We start from the raw sequence: 24,129 nt of genomic DNA, 5'->3' as shown, positions 1-24,129 counted from the left end.
ATTTATACACACAGGTGCCAATCACGGCAATAGCAAGAACTGCAAGAAACCAGAAAACAAATGACATGTAACTCTAACAACTAATGCCAAGTTTTAAAGTCCAGCAGAAGAAATGAATGTTGGTTACGCTTCAGTGGGCGGAAATATTACTTTATTTAAGCCCACATACATTCATATTCTATCTGGACTCTTCACTGTCTAAATGCAGTTCCCTTGTATCACTCAGGGTCTGCAGTAATCCAGAGAAGAGTCTGTGCTTAATTTAGAATAATACTCAAAACATATTTGGAATATTTAGGATTTGTTACTACAGGGACATGTAGAATACAAAAAATTATACAATCAGCCCTAACCGGTTTGGGTCAGTGGATAGAATGTTGGCCTGCAGACTCAAGGGTCCCAAGATCATTCCTGTCAAGGACATGTACCTTGGTTGTGGACACATTCCCAGTAGGGAGTGTGCAGGAGGCAGCTGATCCATGTTTCTCTCTCATCGATGTTTCTAACTCTCTATCCTTCTCCCTTCCTCTCTGTAAAAAATCAATAAAATATATTTTTTTAAAAAAGATTATACAATCACCAACACAAGGTAGAATCATATAAAAGGTCAGGTATTTCTAGACTGGTTTACTCAATTTCAATCTATGAAAACTGTAGACACTAAAACATCGTTTAAAATGCACTTGTTCACGTTAATATTTTGATTTAAATTGGCATCCAAGTTTGGGACACTTACGTACAGTCAGAACAATCACAGCAATGAGTCCTCCATCTGAGAAAAAAAATAAAACCAGTTTGAAGGTAATTGAGCACATGTGGGTCTCCATATAGTTGACACATTTTAATTTTGATGAGATCATCTGTAAACTACAGCAAAGAAAATGCTCATTGGTCTAGTTTAGCGTGACTGCTAGTGCGTTCAAGTCATTTTGATCACAGAGCCCTTCTAATCTGATTCCAGGTTTAGGGTCCAACTTGTGAAACTCTTAATAGGCCCTCACTTGTCCTTGTTTTGTGCTGTAGTAACCCCACCAGGTTATAAAAATTGGAATTATCATAAAAATTAGAAGAAAGTATTATAAAAATGAGAATTTAGGTTAGAGGAAAATCATTTTAAGAAGGTATCCCATTCTCGTTTTTTTAAAAAATATATTTTTATTGATTTCAGAGAGGAAGGGAGAGGGAGAAAGAGTTAGAAACATCAATGATGAGAGAGAATCATTGATTGGCTGCCTCCTGCACACCCCCCCACTGAGGATGGAGCCTGTAATCTGGGCATGTGCCCTGACTGGGAATTGAACCCGGGACTCTTTAGTCTGCAGGCCAACGCTCTGTCCACTGAGCCAAACCGACCAGAGCTCATTGGTTTAATTCAGTCTATCATTCTTATTATTTTGTTAGAAATTTCATTTTCATTGTTCCCCAAAAGTGAGTCTGTGGAATGAGCCATTAATGAATTTCTATTATTTGATTATATAGTCCTATTTTACAGTCTTCGCAAGCCCCCATCCCCAAGTTAAGACACAACTTAATTACTAAGAACATTCTAAGAATCCAAATGAAACTCCAGGGCACATGGATAAATGATGCATAGAAACTTGAACATGCATTCTTGTTTAATTGGGGAGAGCAATAAATAATACTACAAAATCTTAAATCTAAGAAATGTTGTTCGGTAGTGCCTCTGCTTCCACACTGCCATTATTTTCATTAAATGTTTATATGTCAAAGTATACAATATCATGTTTACCTCTTTTCTTTTTACTTCATAAAAAGTTGTGAAGTGGTTAATGAATGAAGGTGCTTTGGATTTACTGGCACGGTGACAGTTTGACCACAGTGTTCAGAGTAAAAGTTTAACAGTCTAAGGTGCATTTTATAAAAGACTAACCTTGCTAATCTAGTCTAATGTAAAGAAAAGTAATGCATGCTTTTCTTCACTCATTTATCAAAAATCCTTATATTTCACGTAACTGCCACAACCATACTTTATCCTTTTTTTTTTAACATACATTGTGTGAACTACATGAGCCTAAATAAAGCGTGCTACACCAGCCTGTTATAGAAAAAAACTAACCCAACTTACAGTAAGTTAAGGCTTGTGTATACAAGGTATGAATAGACAGAACATTTGTTTACAAATTGCCATTACAAAATAACACTATCACATGGAAGGCACATTAGGTTTTATAAATTTTAACGTACAAATAAACACAGCAATTGAGAAAGTTCCCTCCCCTACTAGGAATTCGATTTGAGGGACCTCTTAAAAACTGTATTATCGCCCTGGCTGGTTTGGCTCAGTGGATAGAGCGTCGGCCTGGGGACTGAAGGGTCCCAGGTTTGATTCCAGTCAAGGGCATGTACCTTGGTTGCGGGCACATCCCCAGTAGGGGGTGTGCAGGAGGCAGCTGATCGATGCTTCTCTCTTATCGATGTTTTTAACTCTCTATCCCTCTCCCTTCCTCTCTGTAAAAAATCAATAAAATATATTTAAAACAAAACAAAACTGTATTATCTCCGGAGGGGAGGGAGGGGGAGTGGTGGGGAGGGGAGGGGAAAGGGGGGTTTAACCAGGGAAAAAAGGAGACATGTAATACTTTAAACAATAAAAAAAGCCTGTATTATCTCCATGTGTCTACACATACTACTGCTTCCATTTGTCATGGTATCTGTGCTATTAAAATTACAAATGTCAACTATCACATGACAGGTTGTTTCTTCTCAAACCACGGATAATTGAAATATGATATTTCTATGGAGAACTCCAAGGTCTCATAATGGAGGATTATTAATAACAAAATAATACCTAAATCACTGCCTTTAATTGGTGTATCATCATCGGAAGTGGTATATACTAGGAAAAAAAGGAAAAATATTTTAAAAAGAAGTAAAAAATAGTAAATCAAAGAAGACTCCTAAATACATAGGTTTGGATTTTTTGACTTTGTTCAAAATCCCTTATCATTTTATTTTCCTTACATAAATTATATTAATGTTTTTCATTTAAAGTAGTGTCATAAAATATTATAAATATATATTCAGTCATCAGCATTCCTTTTCCTCTCCAGTAACATTTCCTGTGACAATATTCTGTGGTACAGAATGCAAATTTATCATTAGTGTATCCTCAGTATTAGCCTATGGATTCAATGTGATTCTACTTACAACTAAAAGACACAGGAGAGCTTAATAAATGATTTAGAGGCTATTCGGTAATGCTGAGAAATTTCAATAAAATGGGGCCCATTTAGGAAATACTCATAGGTAACACCATACTCGATGGTGAAAGACTGAAAGTTTTCTCCTTAAGATCAGGAACAAGACAGGATGCTCCTGTTTGACATTTCTATTTAACATAATATCAAAACTTATAATCAGAGCAATTAGGCAAGAAAGGAAAGTATCCAAATTGAGAAGGAAGGAATGAAATGACATCTGTTCTAGGTGACATGTCTTTTTTTAAAAATAGAAACTGGTAAAGATCACACATATATACTGTACATGCACATACACTCACCTGATGGAACTAAAAAATAAATGTGGCAAAGGTGCAGTGTAGGAAATCAACAAGTAAAAATCAGTGGCATTTGTATGCACTAACAATGAGCAAACCAAACAGGAAATGAAGAAAACAAGTCTATTTACAATAGCATCAAAAAAAGAGTAAAATACTGCCCTGACCAGGTGGCCCAGCTGGTTGGAGAGTTGTCCTGTACTCCAGACCCCTGGCCAGGGCACATACAGGAGGCAGCTGATCCATGTTTCTCTCTGTTTCTCTGTCTCTTCTCTCCTTCCTCTCTCTAACATCAATAAACATATCTTTGGTTGAGGATTAAAAAAAATAACTTAAAAAGAAATTTAACCAAAGAGGTGAAAGACTCCTACACTGGAAACTACGAAACGCTGCTGAAAGAAAAAGACAGTATCAATAAATGAAAAGACATCCTGTGTTCACGCACTGGAAGACTTGATACGGTTAAGATGTTAACACTGCACAAAGCAACCTACAGACTGAATGCAATCCCCATCACCATCTTGAATACAGTATTTTGCGGAAATAGAAAACTCCAACATATAATTCATATGGAACTTCAAGGGACTAGGGATAGCCAAGACAATCTTGAAATGGAAGAGAAAAGTTGAGAGTACTCCCATTTTCTGATTTTAAAACTTACTCAAAAGCTATAATAATCAAAAGCTATAATACTTTATGTCTGTGGTGCAGACATAAATACAGAGAGACCTATGGAATAGAATACAGAGCCCACAGATAAACATGTGCATATAGGGTCAAAAGATTGTAGGGAAGGGTGCTCAGAACGTTTAATGGGGGAAGGGCAATCTTTTCAACAAATGGTTCTTGGAATCTGGATATCTACATATAAAAGAATGAAGGTGGATCCTTATCTTACATCATATACAAAAATGAACACAAAGTGGAACAAAGAACTAAATATAAGAGCTAAAACTATAAAACTCATAAAAAAAAAACACACAAAATACCATGTATTGGTAAAGAGATGGATAAATTGGAACCTTCGTGCGTCACTGGTGGGAGTGTGAAGTGGTGCAGCTGCTGTGGAAGACAGTGTGGCTGCTCCTCAAAAAGTAAACACATAACCCAGCAGCTCTACTCCTGGGTGTACGCCCCCCCCACCCCCATTGAAAACAGGCCTCAAACAGTTACTCAAATGCCAATTATCAGAGAAGCATATTCAGAATAGCCAAAGTTGGAAACAACCCAATTGAATGGATACAAAAATAAAGGTGGTAACTGCAGACAATGGGACATTACTCAATCATAAAAAGGAATAAGGTTCTGATACATGCTGGAAAATAGATGAAACCTAAACTGTTACGCTAAGTGAAATAAGCCAGAACACATTTTACGAAGTGAAATCATCCAGAAGTGATTCTACGTCTATGAGGTACCTACAATACCTAACGGAGGAAAACACTAATACACCCAACCACCTGCTAATGTAAAACTTCTGCACATATAAATGACCACTGATAAGATAATAGTTAAATAAATATGGTATATATTAAAGTCATCACTAAAAGCATGGGAATAAATTCAAATACGACCCCAATTGACAGTAAATTATAATGTGAGTTTTTTTTGTTTTTTTTTTAAAAATGAATAGCATGATTCCAATTCTGTTCAACAACCAAAAAAACACACTGAAGTATGTATATTTATGCATATAAGGATAGCAATGTACATAAACTGATTAAAAAAAACTATTAAATGATTACCTTAGGAAATGAAATAGAGAAACAGGAGACTAATCTTTTACTCCGTACACTTTTTTGTAATATTTGAAATTTTATAAATTTATATATTATTTATATAATTAAAAGTTATAAAATGTAATCTATATCTAACCATATAAAATCTTAAAAGAAAACTGATTAGTAAAAATAAGACAAAGGAAAAAAGAACTAGAAAAATGGTCACTTCATGTTAAAAGGGCATTAATTTACAATGAGTTCTGACAAATCAACAAAGAAATTTTAGAAACCTAAAAGAAAAATGAGCAAAGAACATGAATAAATCAATGTGGGCCAAAAAAAGTTCAGCTTTATTTATAACTAGAGGCCCGGTGTATGAAATTCGTGCACTGGGGGGGTGGGGGGTGGGGGTGGGGGGTGTGGAATCCCTCAGCCCGGATTGCAAGAGGGTGCAGGCCAGGTCAAGGGACCCCACCAGTGCACGGTTGGGGCCGGGGAGGGATTCTGGAGGTTGGCCAGCTGGGGAGGAACCGTGGGAGGGTCCAGGGCATGTCTGGCCCATCCTGCTCAGCCCTGATCAGCGGGACCCCAGCAGTAAGCTAAACTACCAGTCAACTGTCTGCCCCCCTGGTGGTCAGTGCATGTCATAGCGAGCAGTTGAGCAGACTTAGCATATCATTAGCATATTATGCTCTGATTAGTTGAACAGAGAACCGGATGACCGGACACTTAGCATATTAGGCTTTTATTATATAGGATTAAAGAAATACAAATTAACACATAACATTATTTTTTGCTCATCACCTTATTAAGTTCTTAATAATGTAAGTAGAATAAAGAGTTACTGAACCTGTTTTTTTTGCAGTTGTACTAGTAGATGTGGTTGGAACAGTAGGCTTGACACCTGGAAAAATAAATTTGATTACATTCACCAGCTTTATTTATACAAAATCAGGATTTAATTTTATTTTTGATTTTTTAAAAGAGATTATTTCTCTAGATGAAAAATACACAGACTTTCCTATCTTTATAATTTTACTTCTGGGAAGTTACCTAAATACATATAGATCTAAGTACATATGGATTTTGCATAAGAATACTCACTATAGCTTTGTATTTTAGAATGCACATCCTAGAAATTAACTAATAAAAATCATAAAAATAATACATTCAAACTAAACATATGTATCTTTAAAAAGTTATATCCAATTAGTATCAGACCACAGAATTCTTATCCCTTTGCTTTTTGCTTAGTATTTTTTCATATTAGAACAATTATCCTCAATCTACCTTATCATTATTACATGTTGCTCCTGATCCTTTTTATATATTTTTCTCCAATTATATAAAATGGTAGTCCCATGAGGAATTTTGATTTTTGATATTTAAGAAAAGATCCCTGTAGTTTATCTTCTTTATAAACATTTCCTCACAATCTTCACTTCTTTGAAACACTAACCAGTATTACTGTTTTATAAATCCTTTCTGAAATACTTATGGCCAAGACTTTTAAAAGAACATATCAACACACACAGCATACCACAGTGCATATACTGACTAGGACCATGTGAGCAAACACGGATGGGCTGATGAGTATAAAATTCACATGCAGCCTTAATGTATCAGTCCACCAAAAATGATCTCTTTCCCTCAAAACCTTGTAACACTCAAGTAAGTTACTCAAGGAAGCTACCAGGTTCCAGGTACAGGAGGATTCTAAAAAGATGTTCTAATTGTTAACATGTTAACATGCATAATTCCCCACAATCTTTTTAAATGATTAGGACAACAGGAAATATACAAACACATTAGAAGCCAGTAATTGAGATTTTCTCCAGTTCAACACCCTCATGTTTCACAGGAAAATAAGCCCACAGAAATGATGTTATTGGAATAAGTCGAGCCAAATTAGGACCTTGTGTGAGCTCTGCCCAGGCTAAAGCTCTTCCACTACATTAGTTCCCCACTTGTCTACATGGGGTACATTACAAGACCCCCACTGATGCCTGGAAACCTGGATACTACTGACCCCTATGTATGTTATATGTATATCTATAATAAAGTTTAATTTATAAATTAGGCAAGTTAAGAGACTAACAACAACTACTAATAAAATGGAACAATTATAACAATATCCTATAATAAAAATGTGAATGTGTTGTCTCCCTCTCAAAATATGTTATTGCACTGCATTGTCCCTTCTTCTAGTGATGATGTGAGATGATACAATGCCTACATGATGAGAAAAAGTGAGGTGAAGACACTGAACCAAGGGATGATTCTCGGCCTGGGTGAGAAATAGTGGGACAGAGTGACATTTCATCATGCTATTCAGAATGGCAAGTAATTTAAAAGTTATGAATTACTTATTCCTGGAATTCCCATTTAATCTTTTCAGACCACGGTTGTGGGTAACTGAAACCACAGAAAGTGAAGCCGTGGATAAGTGAGGACTACTGTGTTTCTCTTGTCTCTTGTTTCTGCTGAAAACAAAGAGAAGCCAGAGATAGCACACTACAATCAGGAAGACAATTTCTTCCGTCATATCAAAATAATCTCCTAAGTCTTGGAGAGCCGTTGACCAGCAGTCCATACAAGAAGTCCTCCATTTCATTTCAATAATTAAGGACTTCTCCTGCCTTTCCGTTGCTATGACATTTGCCTCTATTGCCAAATAAAAATGCCCAGTAAAGAGAAAAAGAATAGTTCTAGGAGGCAGTAAGAGGTAGGGTTGTTCTAGAGACAGCAGACATTTCCCAGGTCCTGAAACAAATGAAACTGGGTGTAGTCCGGGAAATACAACATCATCCTAGGTCACAAGGACACCTTGTGAAGGTGTCAACAGATCGTTTTACAAATAATAAAATGGCCAAGTTGATGACATAGAAAACATATGTATTAAGAACAAAAGCCACGGACCCTCCTTCGCGCTGACATTAATTGGAGTGATGCTGCAAGTCATAAATAAGTTTCCTTTGAGAGCTTCCTAAATGCCAGGCCTTGTGCTAACCACTTTAAATATGAGTACATCTCAGTTTAAGTCTACTATCGACCAGTGAGGAAGGCATTCAATCATCTTATATATTAGTAAACACTTTTAAGGTTTACATAACATGGCCAAGCTGGTTCCAATGTCTGCAGACTGTGGCAGATAGTTTTAGGATCACGAAGTATACCAACTAGAATGGCTGTAAATATGTTTTTCCTCCTTTCATTACTAAAAATGGTGAATGAGTGTAAATCACCAGGTAGTTAAAGAATTGTAAAAAAGAAATTGCAAGGTATTAATATAAGCAGAAAGTTATTAAACCTGCGGAACTGGAAGTTGTGGGTTTTGTACTGCGAGGTGGTGCCCCTAAAAAAAATAAATAAATAACAATGAGATTAATCACTTTGAAATTATATAGAGGCATTTTTAAATTTATAGGAATTATGAATTACATGAAAAAGAATTTAGATTCTTTTTTAGGTAGAAATTCCCATGCTTCAATTGACTCTGAAAAAACGGTTGCTATACATTTTTACACATAAGAAATGCCAGAAATTGAGACACCTGTGTGATATACATTTGATGTCATACCTCTGTCATGGAAATGAATATGAGATGGAGTTAATTTAAAAAAACTGTTTCTTTTCAATTATTCCATATCATTGCTATCTAATGTCAAAGAAATAAAATCTAAACAAAAAAGACAAAAAGACCCCTCTGCACCTTTAATACATGTTGGGATCTTAGGCTTCCAAGTACTGTCGGCTCCACAGACAATAGTGCTGCTGCCTTCAAGGTAAAATCCTGCAAGGCATTCGAATTTAACCTCTGCTTTGTACAGATATTTTTTTCCAAATCCGGACACCACTCTTCCATTCGGGACATTTGGATAGGTACATTTGACCACTGAAAAATGAAGAAATTCCAGAATTAATGGAAAGCCGTTTCAATAGGGGAAAGAAAAACTAGTGCACATGAGTAACTTCCCCTGGGGGCAAACAGGCAAGGAATGGAAGGCAGAATGTTAATTAAATAAAAAATACTTTATTTGTGTATTAAAATAAGTGTTTTAATTGATTAACTAATTATTTTTACAGAGGGAACATGGGAGAGAGACATAGAAACATCCATGAGAGGGAAACATTGATCAGCTGCCTCTTGCACACCCACTACTGGGGATCAAGCTCAAAACCTAGGCATGTACCCAGACCCAGAATGGAACCATGACTTCCCGGGTTATAAGTCAATGCTCAGCCACTGAGCCACACAGCTAGGCCTATTTGTGCATTTTAATTTCAGGTGAACAGATATAGAGACATCTAACAACCTTTTCCCACCTAGAACAAACTGTCAGTATAGATGATTGTTTTTCCTTCACTGACAAGTTTTGAGAAAGGTCTGATTACCACATACAGGAAAATTTAAAAGCAACTTTTGATGCTCTTTAGCTCTAGGAATTAAAAAAAAAAAAGTTTTTTTTTTTTAATTTCATGTTGACACTGACTTAGTACCCTGACCTTTCAGAAAGGCAGGGAAGGCTCTTGTAATAAGGTAATATTTGAGCTAAAAGGTAAAAAGCTGAAAAGAAGCTAGCCATGCAAACATATGCAGAGAGAAAGTTATCAGGTATCAACAACATGCAAGAACTGGGATGTGCAAGAAATAGAAAGGCCAGTGAATGCAGGGCTGCGTTTTCCAAATATTTTGGACTGGAATGCAGAGATCAAACCCCACATTTTATATTGTAATCTCCCAGGTCTGAGATAAAGTTAAAACTTCATAGTTAGTCTTGGTACCCATGTACTCCGGTACTTCCCATTCTGTTCTACTTCTTACAAAGTAAAGTGCTGGGCAGGACCCTCTAGATCAGTGGTTCTCAACCTGTGGGTCGCGGCCCCCTTGGGGGTCGAATGACCCTTTCACAGGGGTCGCCTAAGACCATCGGAAAACACATATATAATTACATATTGTTTTTGTGATTAATCACTATGCTTTAATTATGTTCAATTTGTAACAATGAAATTGGGGGTCACCACAACATGAGGAACTGCATTAAGGGGTTGCGGCATTAGGAAGGTTGAGAACCACTGCTCTAGATTGATTTCAGGATCCAGCCATGCATTTCACAGAAACTGGAAAATCAGCAACAAAACAAAACAAAACACTGGGCTGGGCAGTACATACAAGAAAACACCTTCTGAGATTAAATCTGAGCGATGCATAGGGCCCATGATGCACCTTCACTCAGGTGTTATGTTTGAAGATATATTTTCATGAGTCATGAGGAGGTGACTTGCTCCTTGCTAGGGGCCTTCCAGTCTAGGGGTATAAATCCCCCGAACTCCCAAATACCAGGGCACTCGGTTTGGTGTCAGCCTTCTGAGTTGCCTGCTCAGGTTCTGAGTGTACTCCTTTCTCTGCAAGTAAATTCTCCCCTGCTTTTGCTGTTATTTGTTGTCTCTTATTTGAATTCATTCCTGCGAGCAAGACCAGAGTGCTCTGTCTGGCCAGAGGCTATCTCAGGGCAGAGGTGACCTGGACCATCGCTGACAGTTTTGGTTCTATGTTCACAGTGGATATTGTTTTTCATTTTCCTACAATTTGTAAGCCTATTTCTACATTTTGTCTGGTGTTGGTATCAGGGTAATTCTGTCTTCATTGGATGAGGTGAGAAGTATTCCCTCCTGTTGTACTGACTTGGAGAGTTTGTGCAGAGCTGCTACTGTGAATACTTAAATGTTGGTACAAAACTAGTGATGGCTGGGGCCTGCAGTTCTCTTTGTGAGGTTTAAGTGTCAAATTTCTTGGCATAAAGTTGTACATGTTATTCGCTTATTGTCGTTTAAATGTCTGCAGGATATTTAGTGATGTTCTCTTTAAAAATATTTTTTTTTAAATATTCACCCGAGGATATTTTTTAAATTGGTTTTTAGAGAGAGTGAAAGGGGAGGAGGAGGGGGAAGAGAGGGCTAGAGAAACATTGATGGGACAATAATGCATCTATTGGTTGCCTCCAGCAGGTGCCCCAACCAGGTGGGAGATCAAACCTGCAACCAAAGTATATGCCCTTGATCAGGAATTGAACCATAGACCCTTCAGCACTTGGGTTGATGCCCTAACCACTAAACCAAAGCAGTCAAGCCCTCTTTTCCATTCTTGATGTTGGTCATTGGTGTCGTCTACTTTTTTGTCAGACTGGTTATAGCTTTATTCATATTATTGATCCTCCCCAAGAACAAGGTGTTGGTTTCAATAATTCCATATTTTTTCAATTTTATTGATTTCTATCTTTATTATTTCTGTTTCCTTGTTCTGTATTCAACTTGCTCTTCCTTTTTAATTCCTTAAAGTGAAACCTTAGATTCTTGAGCTGAAACTTTTCTCTTGTTCCAATATATGTATTTGCTATGAATATCCTTCTAAGCAATGCTTTTGCTATATTCCACAAACTTTGATATTTCAATATATTGTATTTTCATTTTCATTCAATTCAAAATACATTTTAATTTCCCTTGTGACTCCTTCTTTTATTCATGGTTAGTTAGAAATATCTTCATAATTTTTAAATATTTAGGGATTTTACAGATATCTTTACTTCTATTTCTACATTCATTCCATTGTAAAGATACTGTACTGTAAATAATTTCAATTTTTGAAATAAAATAAACTTTTAAACATATTGCCTAGAATATGGTACTAAGAAATGTTGCATATGCATGTGAAAAGAAGACATATTTTACTGTTTTTCAGTGGTTAATTTTGTTCAAGTGTCAAATACCTCCCAGTGTGTCCTGCTTTTGGTCATGCTCAAATGTCTTAGGTCTTGTTTTTTAAGTATAGGTAAACCTCTGATATATTTCAGGTTTGTTTCAGACTACAGCAATAGGTGAGTATGGAAGTAAAGCAGGTTACAGTTGTTTTGCTGGTTCCAGTATTCAACTTGTAAATATGTGTGTGTGTGTGTGTGTGTGTGTGAAGTGCAATAAAGCAAAGCACAATTAAAAAAGATATGCCTGCATGTTTTGCCAGGACTTTATCAATCTTATCGGTGACAGGGTTAGTCTTTTACAATTTATTCTACCATTTAGTTGAGCCAGAACTGTCATACTTCTTGTATTATATAAAAACTTTTTTTTTTCGGTGAAGGTCAAAGGGGGAAAAAAATGGAGACCTATGTACTATTCTTTTTAATACTTTAAGCAATAAAACAAAATTTTAAAAAACTTTCTTGAAACTAGTGTGTTTTTTGATGCTTTTAAGCCAAAAAATTTAACTCATGCATATACATAGCTATTAATAATGTATAAACAGGAATGCCAAGAACATGGGGGTGAAGAGTGGGAAACTCTACAAGTAGAATTGTTTTTTATTCTATTTGATACATAAAATTAGTTTAGAAACAAATTTAAAGCACATATGGCTGTTTTTGTTTTGTTTTTACTTGTTGGCCAAGGTATTTAAAAGTTGGTAAAAGTTTCCACAACATTTATAATTGAGAGGGAAAGAAATGAAAATATTATTACCTTTACACTCAGGAGGGTTACTACTCCATTTGTCGTGCCCAATACAAATAAGCCTGCTCTCTCCAACAAGGGAATATTCATCTGGTCCACCAGAAGGCTTACATCGGTAAGTTACTATTTCATTATATTCAAATGTAACCTTGTGGCTATTGGTGAATTCTCCATTTGGAATTTTTGGAGGTGGTTTACACAAAATCTCTTAAAAAGGGAAAAAGAGGACAGAAAAACACAATTAAAAGTAAAAGATTAAGACAGCATTATGCTTTCAATAAGTTCATTAACATATGATTTCTACATCTATTTGCAAATTCAATATCCATTTGAAAAAAAGTTTCTATTAAAAAATGTTATTATCCCAATACCAGCCATCAATAGAGAAATGAAATTTTAGAATAAAACCCATTTTCTTAAGTATGCCACGATTTTGTCTTTTCTCACTGTCATCCTTAGAGTGCACAGTGACATTTTCCAATGGCCTGAGACTGTCTGATAAGCTGCAGAATGAATGTGGAGCTCTTCCTTTAAGCCAGATACTGAAGAGATTAGAAAAACGTAAAGCAATGACACCCTTCCCACTGTTTTTGGAAATGTTTCATCTTAGGACAAAAATATGCTGCATTTATTAACATGTATTGAGATTATTGTTCTTAAAAATGAATTAAATAATTACTTAAAAACTTCTCTGCTTTAATCTCAGTATAAAGAAGATCAATAGCACTAACCCACTTGCATAAAATCCCTGTGGGGTCTTAATTGTAAAGCATGATGGGGTCCCCAGGCCATAAAGTTTGAGAACTGCTGCTGTAAATTCTAAACAGAGAATGTACTTACTTTCACAACGTGGTAGATTATCACTCCATTCCACATTATTTCCAGAGAGTTCACAATATACAATTTTTGGTCCAAGTAAGTAATAACTAAATGAGAAAAGATATGATAATTGTTTTCTTTATCATTTAACAGGAACACATAATAACGAAGAAGTTTTTATATGATTTTTTTTCTGCACTACAGTAGCTTCAGGGAGAAGTTTCTGAAGTGACAGGTATTGAATGAATTAACTAAATCTAAAATTTAATGAAATGGAGAGATTCTTCATATGAACACACATTAGCCTAGAGCAGTGGATCTCAACCTTCTGGCCCTTTAAATACAGTTCCTCATGTTGTGACCCAACCATAAAATTATTTTTGTTGCTACTTCATAACTGTAATGTTGCTACTGTTATGAATCGTAATGTAAAATCTGATATGCAGGATGGTCTTAGGCGACCCCTGTGAAAGGGTCATTCGACCGCCAAAGGGGTCACGGCCCACAGGTTGAGAACCACTGGCCTAGAGCAAAGTGTCTAAATAAACCTGTCTTGCCTGACAACTGTAGCGAGAAATACACATTTCTATGCAACAGGCATTTCTTCAGTAATAGTTGGAGACTTCAATATCCTACTCACAACAACTAGACTGAAAATAAAGGACTTCCAGAACACAATTAACTAGATCTCACAGACAGAGCACCACAGAACAAAATACACATTCTCCTAAGTGCACATGGGACATCTTCCAGGATAGACCATATGATGAGCCACAATTTAATATTAACTAATCAATAGGTTTTAAAAAGATTAGATATCATACAATGTCTCTTCTCTGACCACAATGGCATAAAGATGTGAAACAAAACCTTCGCAGACTGAAGTTTTCCTGAAGGAACAGGTTTACTGACTAGCCATGTAAAAAGAACCAGGTCCGGGGCATGCAGTCTAAACCACCAGCAGCAGGGAGATGAAGGCAAGCATTTCCGCCATCCTGGTTTAAGGGGGTTCTTTTACAGCTTTGAGTAGAAAGATATAAGTTATTTTGAAGGAATTCACATTGGCTATAGATAAGGGGTAGGAAGAAGGGTAAGTGGTGCTAGTTCTGGGGTAGGTGCATAGATGGGAGGAAGAAGTGTTTGCTGCTTTTGGCCAGTTTGCTGGACAGTCTGAAACGTTCCTGTGGAAGCAGGATGCAGTGAAATCTGGTGGTTAGCTGGCCCTAATTGAAGAACAGCTACACTACTAGCTCTTACATTAACACGAATCTGAAGTACCTCTGGATGTTCATTCAAAGTTTGAACACACATTTCATTAGTTCCTGCCATTTCTTTTTCTTCTTCTTTTTTTTTAAAAAATTAAATCTTTATTGTTCAGATTATTACAGTTCCTCTTCCCCCCCCCCCCCCCATAGCTCCCCTTCACCTGGTTCCCAACCCACGTTCTGACCTTACCCCCCTGCCCACTGTCCTCATCCATAGGTGTACGATTTTTGTCCAGTCTCTCCCCACCCCCCCCACACCCCTTTCCCCCTGAGAACTGTCAGTCCACTCCCTTTCTATGCCCCTGATTCTATTATTCACCAGTTTATTCTGTTCATCAGCTTATTTATTCACTTGATTTTTAGATTCACTTGTTGATAGATGTGTATTTGTTGTTCATAATTTTTATCTTTACCTTTTTCTTCTTCTTCCTCTCCTTAAATGATACCTTTCAGCATTTCATATAATACTGGTTTGGTGGTGATGGACTCCTTTAGTTTTTTCTTATATGTGAAGCTCTTAATCTGACCTTCAATTCTGAATAATAGCTTTGCTGGGTAAAGTAATCTTGGTTGTAGGTTCTTGCTATTCATCACTTTGAATATTTCTAGCCACTCCCTTCTGGCCTGCATAGTTTCTGTTGAGAAATCAGCTGACAGTACCTGGGTACTCCCTTGTAGGTAACTGACTGTTTTTCTCTTGCTGCCTTTAAGATTCTCTCTTTGTCTTTTGCTCTTGGCATTTTAATTATGATGTGTCTCAGTGTGGTCCTCTTTGGATTCCTTTTGTTTGGGGTTCTCTGCGCTTCCTGGACTTATAAGTCTATTTCTTTCACCAGGTAGGGGAAGTTTTCTGTCATTATTTCTTCAAATAGGTTTTCAATATCTTGCTCTCTCTTCTTCTGGTACCCCTATAATTCCGATGTTGGTACGCTTGAAGTTGTCCCAGAGGCTCCTTACACTATCTTCATATTTTTGGATTCTTTTTTCTTTTTGTTTTTCCGGTTGGGTGATTTTTGCTTCTTCATATTTAAAATCTTTGACTTGATTCTTGCGATCCTCTTGTCTGCTGTTGGAACTCTGCATAATATCCTTTATTTCAGTCAGTGTATGCTTAATTTCTAGTTGGTCCTTTTTCATAACCTCGAGGGTCTCACTAGATTTCTTGAGGGTCTCACTAAATTTATCAGCAGTTTCTAGAGAATTCTTGAAAAACCTTAAAAGTGTGGTTTTTAACTCTATATTGTGTAGTTTGCTTTCCTCCATTTCTGTCATTTGTAACCTGTTTCTTTGTCTCCACATTTTGGCTGCTTCCCTGTGTTGATAGAGTGGTTTTCTGTGCTAGGTGTCTTATAGGGCACAGTGGCTCAGCCTCCCCAATTACCTGAGGTGGACACTCTTGGTGCACCCCTTTGTGGGCTTTGTGCACAGTCTTGTTGTAGTTAAGCCTTGATTGTTGTAGGTATCACTGGGGGGAATTGACCTCCAGGCCAATTGGCTGTGAGAATCAGCTGTGTCTGTAGTGGGAGAACTTCTGTGCTGGAGACACCCTTCTGGGGCAAGACTTGCTTCAGTGGAGCTTTGGTGCTCACTGAGTCTGCCCCTGAGTGTGTCCCTTATGGATCTGAGGAGTTGTAATCTGGATGGTCCCACTCTGACCTCTGGGTACACTGGCTCTTGGATCTCTAAGGAGGTGCTAATTTAGCCTCTTCCTGAGGCAACCCTGCAGGAGCTATGGAGAGATCTGCAGATTCCTCTTCTTTGTTTGGGGTTTGGAGGTGCCCAGATGAGGTCCAGCTGTGAAGCAATGCAAGCTGCTGTGGGGCCTTGGGCCTTCTTTTGGGTGTTCTGGTCTCTCTGACCCAGCTGCAGTTTGTTAGGTAATTTTCAGATTGTAAAGGGCCAGGCCTTTCATATGCAAAAGCCTCTGTGCACAGCTTGGGTGAAGCGGGGTCTCAGGGAATCAACAGGACGTAGCAAGCAGCTATGGCTGCTCCTCAGTCCTACCCTAAGAGGCCACGCGTCTCAAGTGTCCCGGTAATCTCTGCAAGCACCTCTGAGAGAAAGCCGCCCTTGAGTTTCACCTGATGCCAGACAGTCCAGTTTCTCCCTGTATGAGTCTGTGTCCCCAGAGGAACTGGAGTTCAGAGCAGTCGGGAGCTTGAGACTCCCTCTCTATTGAAAAAGACAACTGTGCCCTCAGTTGCCAGCCCTTTCCACATGTGCCTCAGTACCTCTGCACTTTACTTCCGCACCTCCTCTGAGTCTCAGTGTGCTTTTCTCTTTCCTTCTAATTGTAGAATTTCCACTCAGCCAGCCTTCCTGTGGTTCTGGATGATGTCCATTTTGTCTTTTAGTTGCAGTTTTGAAGTGGTTGTGCGAGGCAGCAATTTCCAGTGTTTACCTATGCCGCCATCTTGGTTTCTCTCCCCTGCCATTTCTTCTGTTAACTGATTAACTCCCTGTCTCTCTTTTCACCCTCCAGCCTACTATATAGTTTAATTTAGGATCATGTCATCACGATTACTGCATTTTTAATGACTATGATAGGCTTATTATTACTTATAGTATGACACAATTTTGTTTTCCTTCAATTTAAATTTCTTTCTATTTATTGCACATCTTTTCAGTCTCCATAAAAAGCCCAAGGGTTGATTGGCTATTAAGTACAACTTGTTCCACAGAAAGCAAGATGAGATCAACATCATGGAAATGCTTGAGAAGAGAACCAAACCAAAAATGGAACCAGCAACCTTCTTCCACATTTACCTTCTTCCTCCAAGGAGCAGTTTACTTACCCAGCATTACATTTAAAGTGAGCTTGTGAGCCAAACTCCATACTTCCATTAGCGTAGACTACGTCGCCATTTACGAGGTCTCCTAGGTTTTGACATGCCTTTTCTAAAAGGAAAATTTCAAATTCGTTGTTTTATACCAATGTCAAAACAGATTTGAATCAAAATAAAAATTCTACATTGTGCTATTAAATCAATGGAAATATTTTGTCTTATTTATTTTTATTACATTTTATTTATTGGGGTGACATTAGTTAATAAGCTTACATAGCTTTCAAGTGTACACTTTTATGTTACACTAGAGGCCCAGTGCATGAAAATCATGCATGGGTAGGGTCCCTAGCAGCTGCTGGCAGGGGGCAGGTGGGTCTCCCTTCCCCCGGCCGCCTGTCCTGTCACCAACGCCTGCATGTTCCGCGCTTTTCCCTGGTGGTCAGCACACATATAACTCCTGGTTGGTCGAATTCCCACCCGTAGGGACAATTTGCATATTAGCCTTTTATTATATAGGATGATCTGCATATTGCACCATGTGCCCAGCACCCAAAGTCAAATCATCTCCCATCACATATATTTGGTCTCCTTTACCCTTCATCCCCATAACACTCCAACTCTTCCCTCTGATAACCACCAAACTGTGGTCTGTGTCTAGGAGTTTCAGTTTTATAACTCACATATGAGTGAAATCATATGGTTCTTAGCTTTTTCTGACTGACTTATTTCCCTTAGCATAATATTCGTGAGGTCCATCCATGTTGCCACTGATGGCCAAACTTAAGATTCACATTTACCCAGAGAATTAATGGCCAAATTGAAAATTTCCTGGAGATTTTCAATGCCTAAAAAAAGTATATTGCTACATAAAATCTACATCCACATGAGAAAGCCATCATGTTAATAGTGGAATATGCAGTCTATAATGTGTGAAAATCTTTAGAGCAATAAAAATAAAAATGTTGTGTACTTACTTGTACAAGCCTCCTGGAGAGGAGGTACCCATGTGTTACTGGGCTGACAAACAGTAGACATGGGAAGAACAGGAATAATACGCTTGTATCCTAGGCGACACTCATATTCTATTGTGTCCCCAGCATTATAAGAGGGTTTAGGATTACCCTTGATTTTCATAGATTGGTATCTTGGTGGGTCATCACAGGCATCTGGGCATGAGAGAATAAGAAGATGAAAGTCAAGTATTTTCTTTTCCAACAGCCACGGGTTATGGCCTAGCAGCAGGCAGGTTGTATGGAATAAATGGAAGGTCCTTGGGCAGATTTTAAGTGATTGTGCCAGGTTTTTACCAGGTGATGAGCTGTGCTTGCTTTAAATAACATCTTATTAGTGTTTGGTTTCTTTGAGAATAACCTGACTATTCTTTCAATAGCAAATTGAAGAAACAGCAGCAATATTTTTGGTTTAAAATATATTTATAGATATGCATCCTTCCCATTTTTTCCTGAGTTCATTTCACACTCAACTCCCCCCTAAGAGGACTTCTATAGTATATAGCCCTCGTTCAGAGCACTCTTCCACAGTTTGAAACCCAAACTGATGATGACTTGTCACTTGAGGTTCAGTCTCCTCTCAGGAGGCACGTTCCTAGAGGTCAGAGACCATATGCCTTCTTTTCCTACTACACTCTGTGCCCCCTGCGTGCTTAAGACATGCTATTGTAAGTGCTGACTCTTAAATAAGCATCGTGGATTTCATAGGTCAAAATAAATATGGACTAAACTATTTTAAAATATATGATCTCATGTCATATGTTTCATATCAGTGAACTGAGTAAATAAAGGTCAATTAAATGTCAAAATTTATAACTCTGACATTATTTTAAGTATAATTTATTCTTCCTTCACTGGAATTCTAATCAATGGATCATGCTTGGCCTCAAAAGTTCTCTGAGGTTGCTGTTTAAACTGTATTATAATATTGCTATGCCATTAGAATTTTTTATTTCTGGATTTTTGGTAGTTTTTTTTTCTTCCTAGAATAGTACCTTTTTGACTTCAGCCATTTCTCTTCCTTTAAATTGTCTGTGGGCTTGACAAAAAAACTAAGCTGATAGAATTAGTATGTAAGATAATGTGATGGAGGCACATCAAGTAAAGTCCTGAAGAGCTAAAAGCATGCAGAGGTCCCTCCTATAAGATTAAGGATCTAAGAAAGGAGCTAGGTCTAGGCTGATCCCTGAGAAACCTCTTTTCTTATTCTCTGGATTGATCTTATGTCAGATTGATGTTAAACTTTAAGAATATATATTTGTATTTCTATCACAAAAATTATGTGACTTTTTAAATTAAATTTATGGGGTAATATTGGTTAATAACATTATGTAAATTTCAGGTGTGCAAAGTTGTAAAAGGCCATCCGGAGCCTCTAACTGTGAAGTTTAGTCTCTTTCCCTCACATCCCTTCAACCTCCTCACCACTTCTCTCCTGGTAACCACCATTCTGTTCTCTGTAACTGTGAGTTGTGTTGTTTGCTTTTTTTTCATTTGTTGCTTTTTGTTTTATATCCCACATGAGTGAAGTCATAGTTTTTGCTGTTTTCCTGATGAAGGCCGGTATAGCTATAACCTTTCATCTTATAACTGCTTTTGTGGTATCCCATACCTTTTGTAAGGTTTTAGTTCTATTTTTTATTTTCATTTTCCTCAAGGTGGTTTTTGTTTTTCTGTTGGATTTGAATGTTTACTGGCCTGTTAGCTCCTACTGAATGTTATATTTCATTTTTCGGGAAATCACTAGTTATGGAAGAGTGGTGGTACCACGGCAAAGACATGGAGCGTTTGCAAACACCAGTGGAACGAGACAGAAAGGATCTCTGCACTCTAGTAGAGCTAGGAGAGAACATACAGATTGGAAAGAGGGACAAAAGGTTAGGGGAATTTGAGCTGGAGTGTGTGCGTCTCCCTGAAATAGTTTTCTCAGAGAAGGTCCCTAATGGTGTAACATCAACCACGTTTGAAGGACAAGGGGCCAATTATGCAAGAGAAAGGAGGAGCCTGGGGACAGCAAGCACAGAAGCCCCAAATCCTCTGAGCAGAAAAGCCTTCCCTCCCAACCCTTCTTTGTTAAATGCTCTCAGAGAAGCATGTTCCTTCCTCCAGGGCACCTGACTGGGGTAATAACACTAGCGTTGTGGTCTGGTTACTGTCCGCCAGTCCCAGTACATTTCAGCAAATCTTTATTGATTGCCTACTGTGCGCCTGGCACTGGGGATCTAACAGTGAGCAAAACACAGTCGCTGTTTATGTTCATGTGTGTGCGTGTGCAAACAGGCAAAGTGTCAGATAAGGATCATGAAAATAGGAATGGTTTGTTATTGGTCACCAGTGTGTCCCCAGAACCAGCACAGGGCCTGGCTCATACAAGGCAAATCAATTTTATTGAATGAATTCTCCTAAGGAGAGAATGCAGCATACAAACTGTATATGTAATAGGATCCTAAAAATCACTTGGGAATAGAAACACAGGCATATAAAGTTGGTTGGAAATACACCAAAGTATTCATTCGTTGCCCTTCGATGGTATGTTTTGCAATATGCATATATATGTATACAGTATTGATTGTATTCAATGAAACAGGAACCAAACTTGGTGGATGGCCTTCAGCTTTAATTTATCAGCTATAGGAGAAAAACCTATTGGTATAATTTACTGTTCATTTCTAATAACTCTCATTTTTCACTAGGTTTGGCTACCAGTACTTTTCAGGTTGCTTCTAATCTCCCCTTAGATGGGACCCAACCTAATGAAAAAAGAGAAAAAACACTGACCAAAAGACATTCGGGAGTAGCATAGGTCATTATCCATACTGGATGGGAATAGGAAGGTGATTCAATGGTAAAAAAAACCCAAAAACGCAACAGCCTGGAGAGCAATACCTATATGATTGGGGGCAACAAGCAGCCTGTTCCCTTTTTGTACAGAAAGCACTGCGTGTCCTTCCCAATCCTTCTAAACCCCAGGCCCTGGAGCTCGCTCTCACTTAAGGGCTCTCTGGGTAACACGCGCTCCCCAAACCCCATACAAAGCAAGCAGTGAGCTTCCTTGCCCCACACCCTGCACCTCTGGCCTGGACCCTTCTGTAAAGCATATGCCTGGTAACACCCGGCCTGGGCTCCCCCAGCCCAACCCAGTGGGGCGCAGCACCCCACTCACCAAGGCTTCACTAAGCCCAGGGGACACAGGGCAAAGCCTCCCCACGGGCCCAGCACTGGCCCAAGCAACACCCCACACACTTCAGCACCTGGGCAGGGCTTCCCATCTTGTTTTGTTTTTGTTTTTTTAATTGTTGACAGTATTACACATACCCCTTTTCCCCCATCCACGCAGCCCCCGACCCACTCCAGGCCTTCCCCACACTACTGTCTGTGTCCATGGGTTATGCATATATGTTCTTGATCAGCTCAGTCATCAAATAGCTGCAAGCTTTCGCTAGGGGCAAACACTGACTTCGCCCAGGGCTCCCCAAGATTCACTGCGTACCACCAAACAACCGACCCTGAAGGTCCCACCCTCCTGAATCCGCCAGAGCACAACCCGGAGGAATGTGGCTAATGGTTCTACCGTAACCCCGCATCACCTGGTCCACAAGCCCTGAGCCTCCTCCCCCACACACCAAGCAAAGTTCCCTTTGCCCTCCGCTCCTGTAGACCAGCTCCCCTACCCGCTCTAGTTTCCCTCCAGAGCTGACACCCTTTCCCTTCCCTACCTGAGCATGTGGGTAGCAGGAGCTCTAGGGCCAGCACTAGGATCCCAAAGAAGCCCCAAGAAAAGGGACTCTCCAGGCGGCGGGAGGATGCCCTGCGCGGCTTGTAAGAGGCCCTCATGTTCCCCACATCAGAGGGAAACCCGAGGACCAGGGAGTAATTTGCCTTTTTGAGGGCGGCTACCAGACGCAACAATCCCCAGACTCAAAAGGTGTCACGTGCATTATGGATTGTGGGCGTGGTCTGGGCTTTTACAGCCGAGTGGGGCGGGGCCAATGGCAATCTGCAGGGCGGGGCCTCCGCCCCTGGCTGTGCTTTCGCCCTGGAGGGAACTGAGCAAAGCCTGGTCCAGATCTAACCCACCCGGCCTCGTGCAGGCTGTACTGGCAATAGCTCCCACCTGTGGAAAGAAAGGCTGAGGCGTTCTTCATAAGCCCGAGACACAAATCTGAACACAGCCTGCTAATTTTTCACGTGAGGTGTTGGCCCAGGCCTCACTGAGAAGCTGGCATAGTATTCCCTGTGTGTGTGTGTGTTGCGGGGGGGGGGGGGGGGGGGGACTAGTGTGTCCATCTACTATTGGGGAGCTTAGGAGTTTTCTTTGAACACAAGAAAAGTTGTATTTTGGGTTTATTCTCATGAGACAGCTCCTCCCTACCTTCTGATCAGTTTCACCCAAGGAGCCTGTAGAGAGTGATGCTTAGCCGCCACCCTTACAGGTTCTGCCTTCACTCTTCCAACAGTGGGACCTGGGCATTGCTTTTTGCTGTATGTTTCAAACTCATCCCAGGTGATGCTAATGCGTAGCCAGGGTTGACAACCACCTGTCTGTGGCTTGGCTTGTAGGTGGCTTTGCTCCTCACAGCGTGTTCTGAGGACCCATAGCATTGGGGGCTCATTTCCTGTGGCTGCGGTAACAAATCACAGCAGATTGGGCGTCGCAGTGTCTTCGGGCCTCTAGAAAAAACACTACAGCCTGGGTAACTGGTAAATAACAGAAATGCCTTCCTCACAGTTCTGGAGGCTAGGAAGCCCAAGATGGAGGCCCTGGCAGTGTCGACATCTAGTGAGAGCCAGCTTTGTGGTTCATGGACACGGCCTTCTAGCTGTAAGTTCACATGGCAGAGGGACTTTCTTGGGGTTCTGCTATAGGGACACGAATCCCATTCATGAAGCCTGTGCCCTCTGATTTAGTAACTTCCCTGTGGCCCCACCTCCTAATGCCATCCCCCTTAGAGGTTAGGATTTTTTAAAAAATATATATATTTTATTGATTTTTTTACAGAGAGGAAGGAAGAGGGATAGAGAGTTAGAAACATCGATCAGCTGTCTCCTGCACACTCCCTACTGGGGATGTGCCCGCAACCACGGTACATGCCCTGGACTGGAATCAAACCTGGGACCCTTGAGTCCACAGGCAGACGCTCTATCCACTGAGCCAAACCGGTTAGGGCGGAGGTTAGGATTTAACACAGGAATGTTGGAGGAACACAAACATTCACCAGTGTCTCAAAACAACATACATTTATTCTTTTTGTTCTGGAGGTCATAAGTCTGAAATCAGTTTCACTAGGTAGAAAGCAAGGTATTGGTAGGGACTGGGAGAGAATCAATTCCCTTGCCTTTTCCAGCTTCTGGAGCTGCATTCTTTGTTTTTTTGGCTCCTGCCTCTATCCTCCATCCAGCAGCATTTTGCTTGAGTGGTCACATTGCCTTGTGCTGTAGTCGCATCTCCCCCTGCCTTCCTCTTAGAAGATTGCGTTTAGGGCCCCACCTGGATAATCCAAGGTAACC

The 24,129-nt window shown here is 39.4% G+C and overlaps 1 protein-coding gene across 1 annotated transcript in view; it reads right to left on the bottom strand.

Annotated features, from left to right (window-relative positions):
* Positions 1-2,702: 2,702 nt before the first annotated feature.
* The window catches only part of LOC118673254 (membrane cofactor protein-like), a 51,231-nt gene continuing 29,804 nt past the window's right edge, over positions 2,703-24,129 (bottom strand). Inside the window, exons 7-11 of the mRNA XM_036343842.1 lie at positions 18,586-18,777; positions 17,621-17,723; positions 13,582-13,667; positions 8,951-9,133; positions 2,703-2,857 (exon numbers count right to left, since the gene is read on the bottom strand). Of these exons, the coding sequence (XP_036199735.1) occupies positions 2,703-2,857; positions 8,951-9,133; positions 13,582-13,667; positions 17,621-17,723; positions 18,586-18,777 (719 nt within the window). The remainder of the gene's footprint in view (positions 2,858-8,950; positions 9,134-13,581; positions 13,668-17,620; positions 17,724-18,585; positions 18,778-24,129) is intronic.

Source organism: Myotis myotis, unplaced genomic scaffold (genome assembly GCF_014108235.1).
Source record: "Myotis myotis isolate mMyoMyo1 unplaced genomic scaffold, mMyoMyo1.p scaffold_m19_p_18, whole genome shotgun sequence".
Lineage (NCBI taxonomy): Eukaryota > Metazoa > Chordata > Mammalia > Chiroptera > Vespertilionidae > Myotis > Myotis myotis.
Note: the sequence above shows the minus strand (reverse complement) of the source record. Positions and strands in the feature narration are given on the sequence as shown.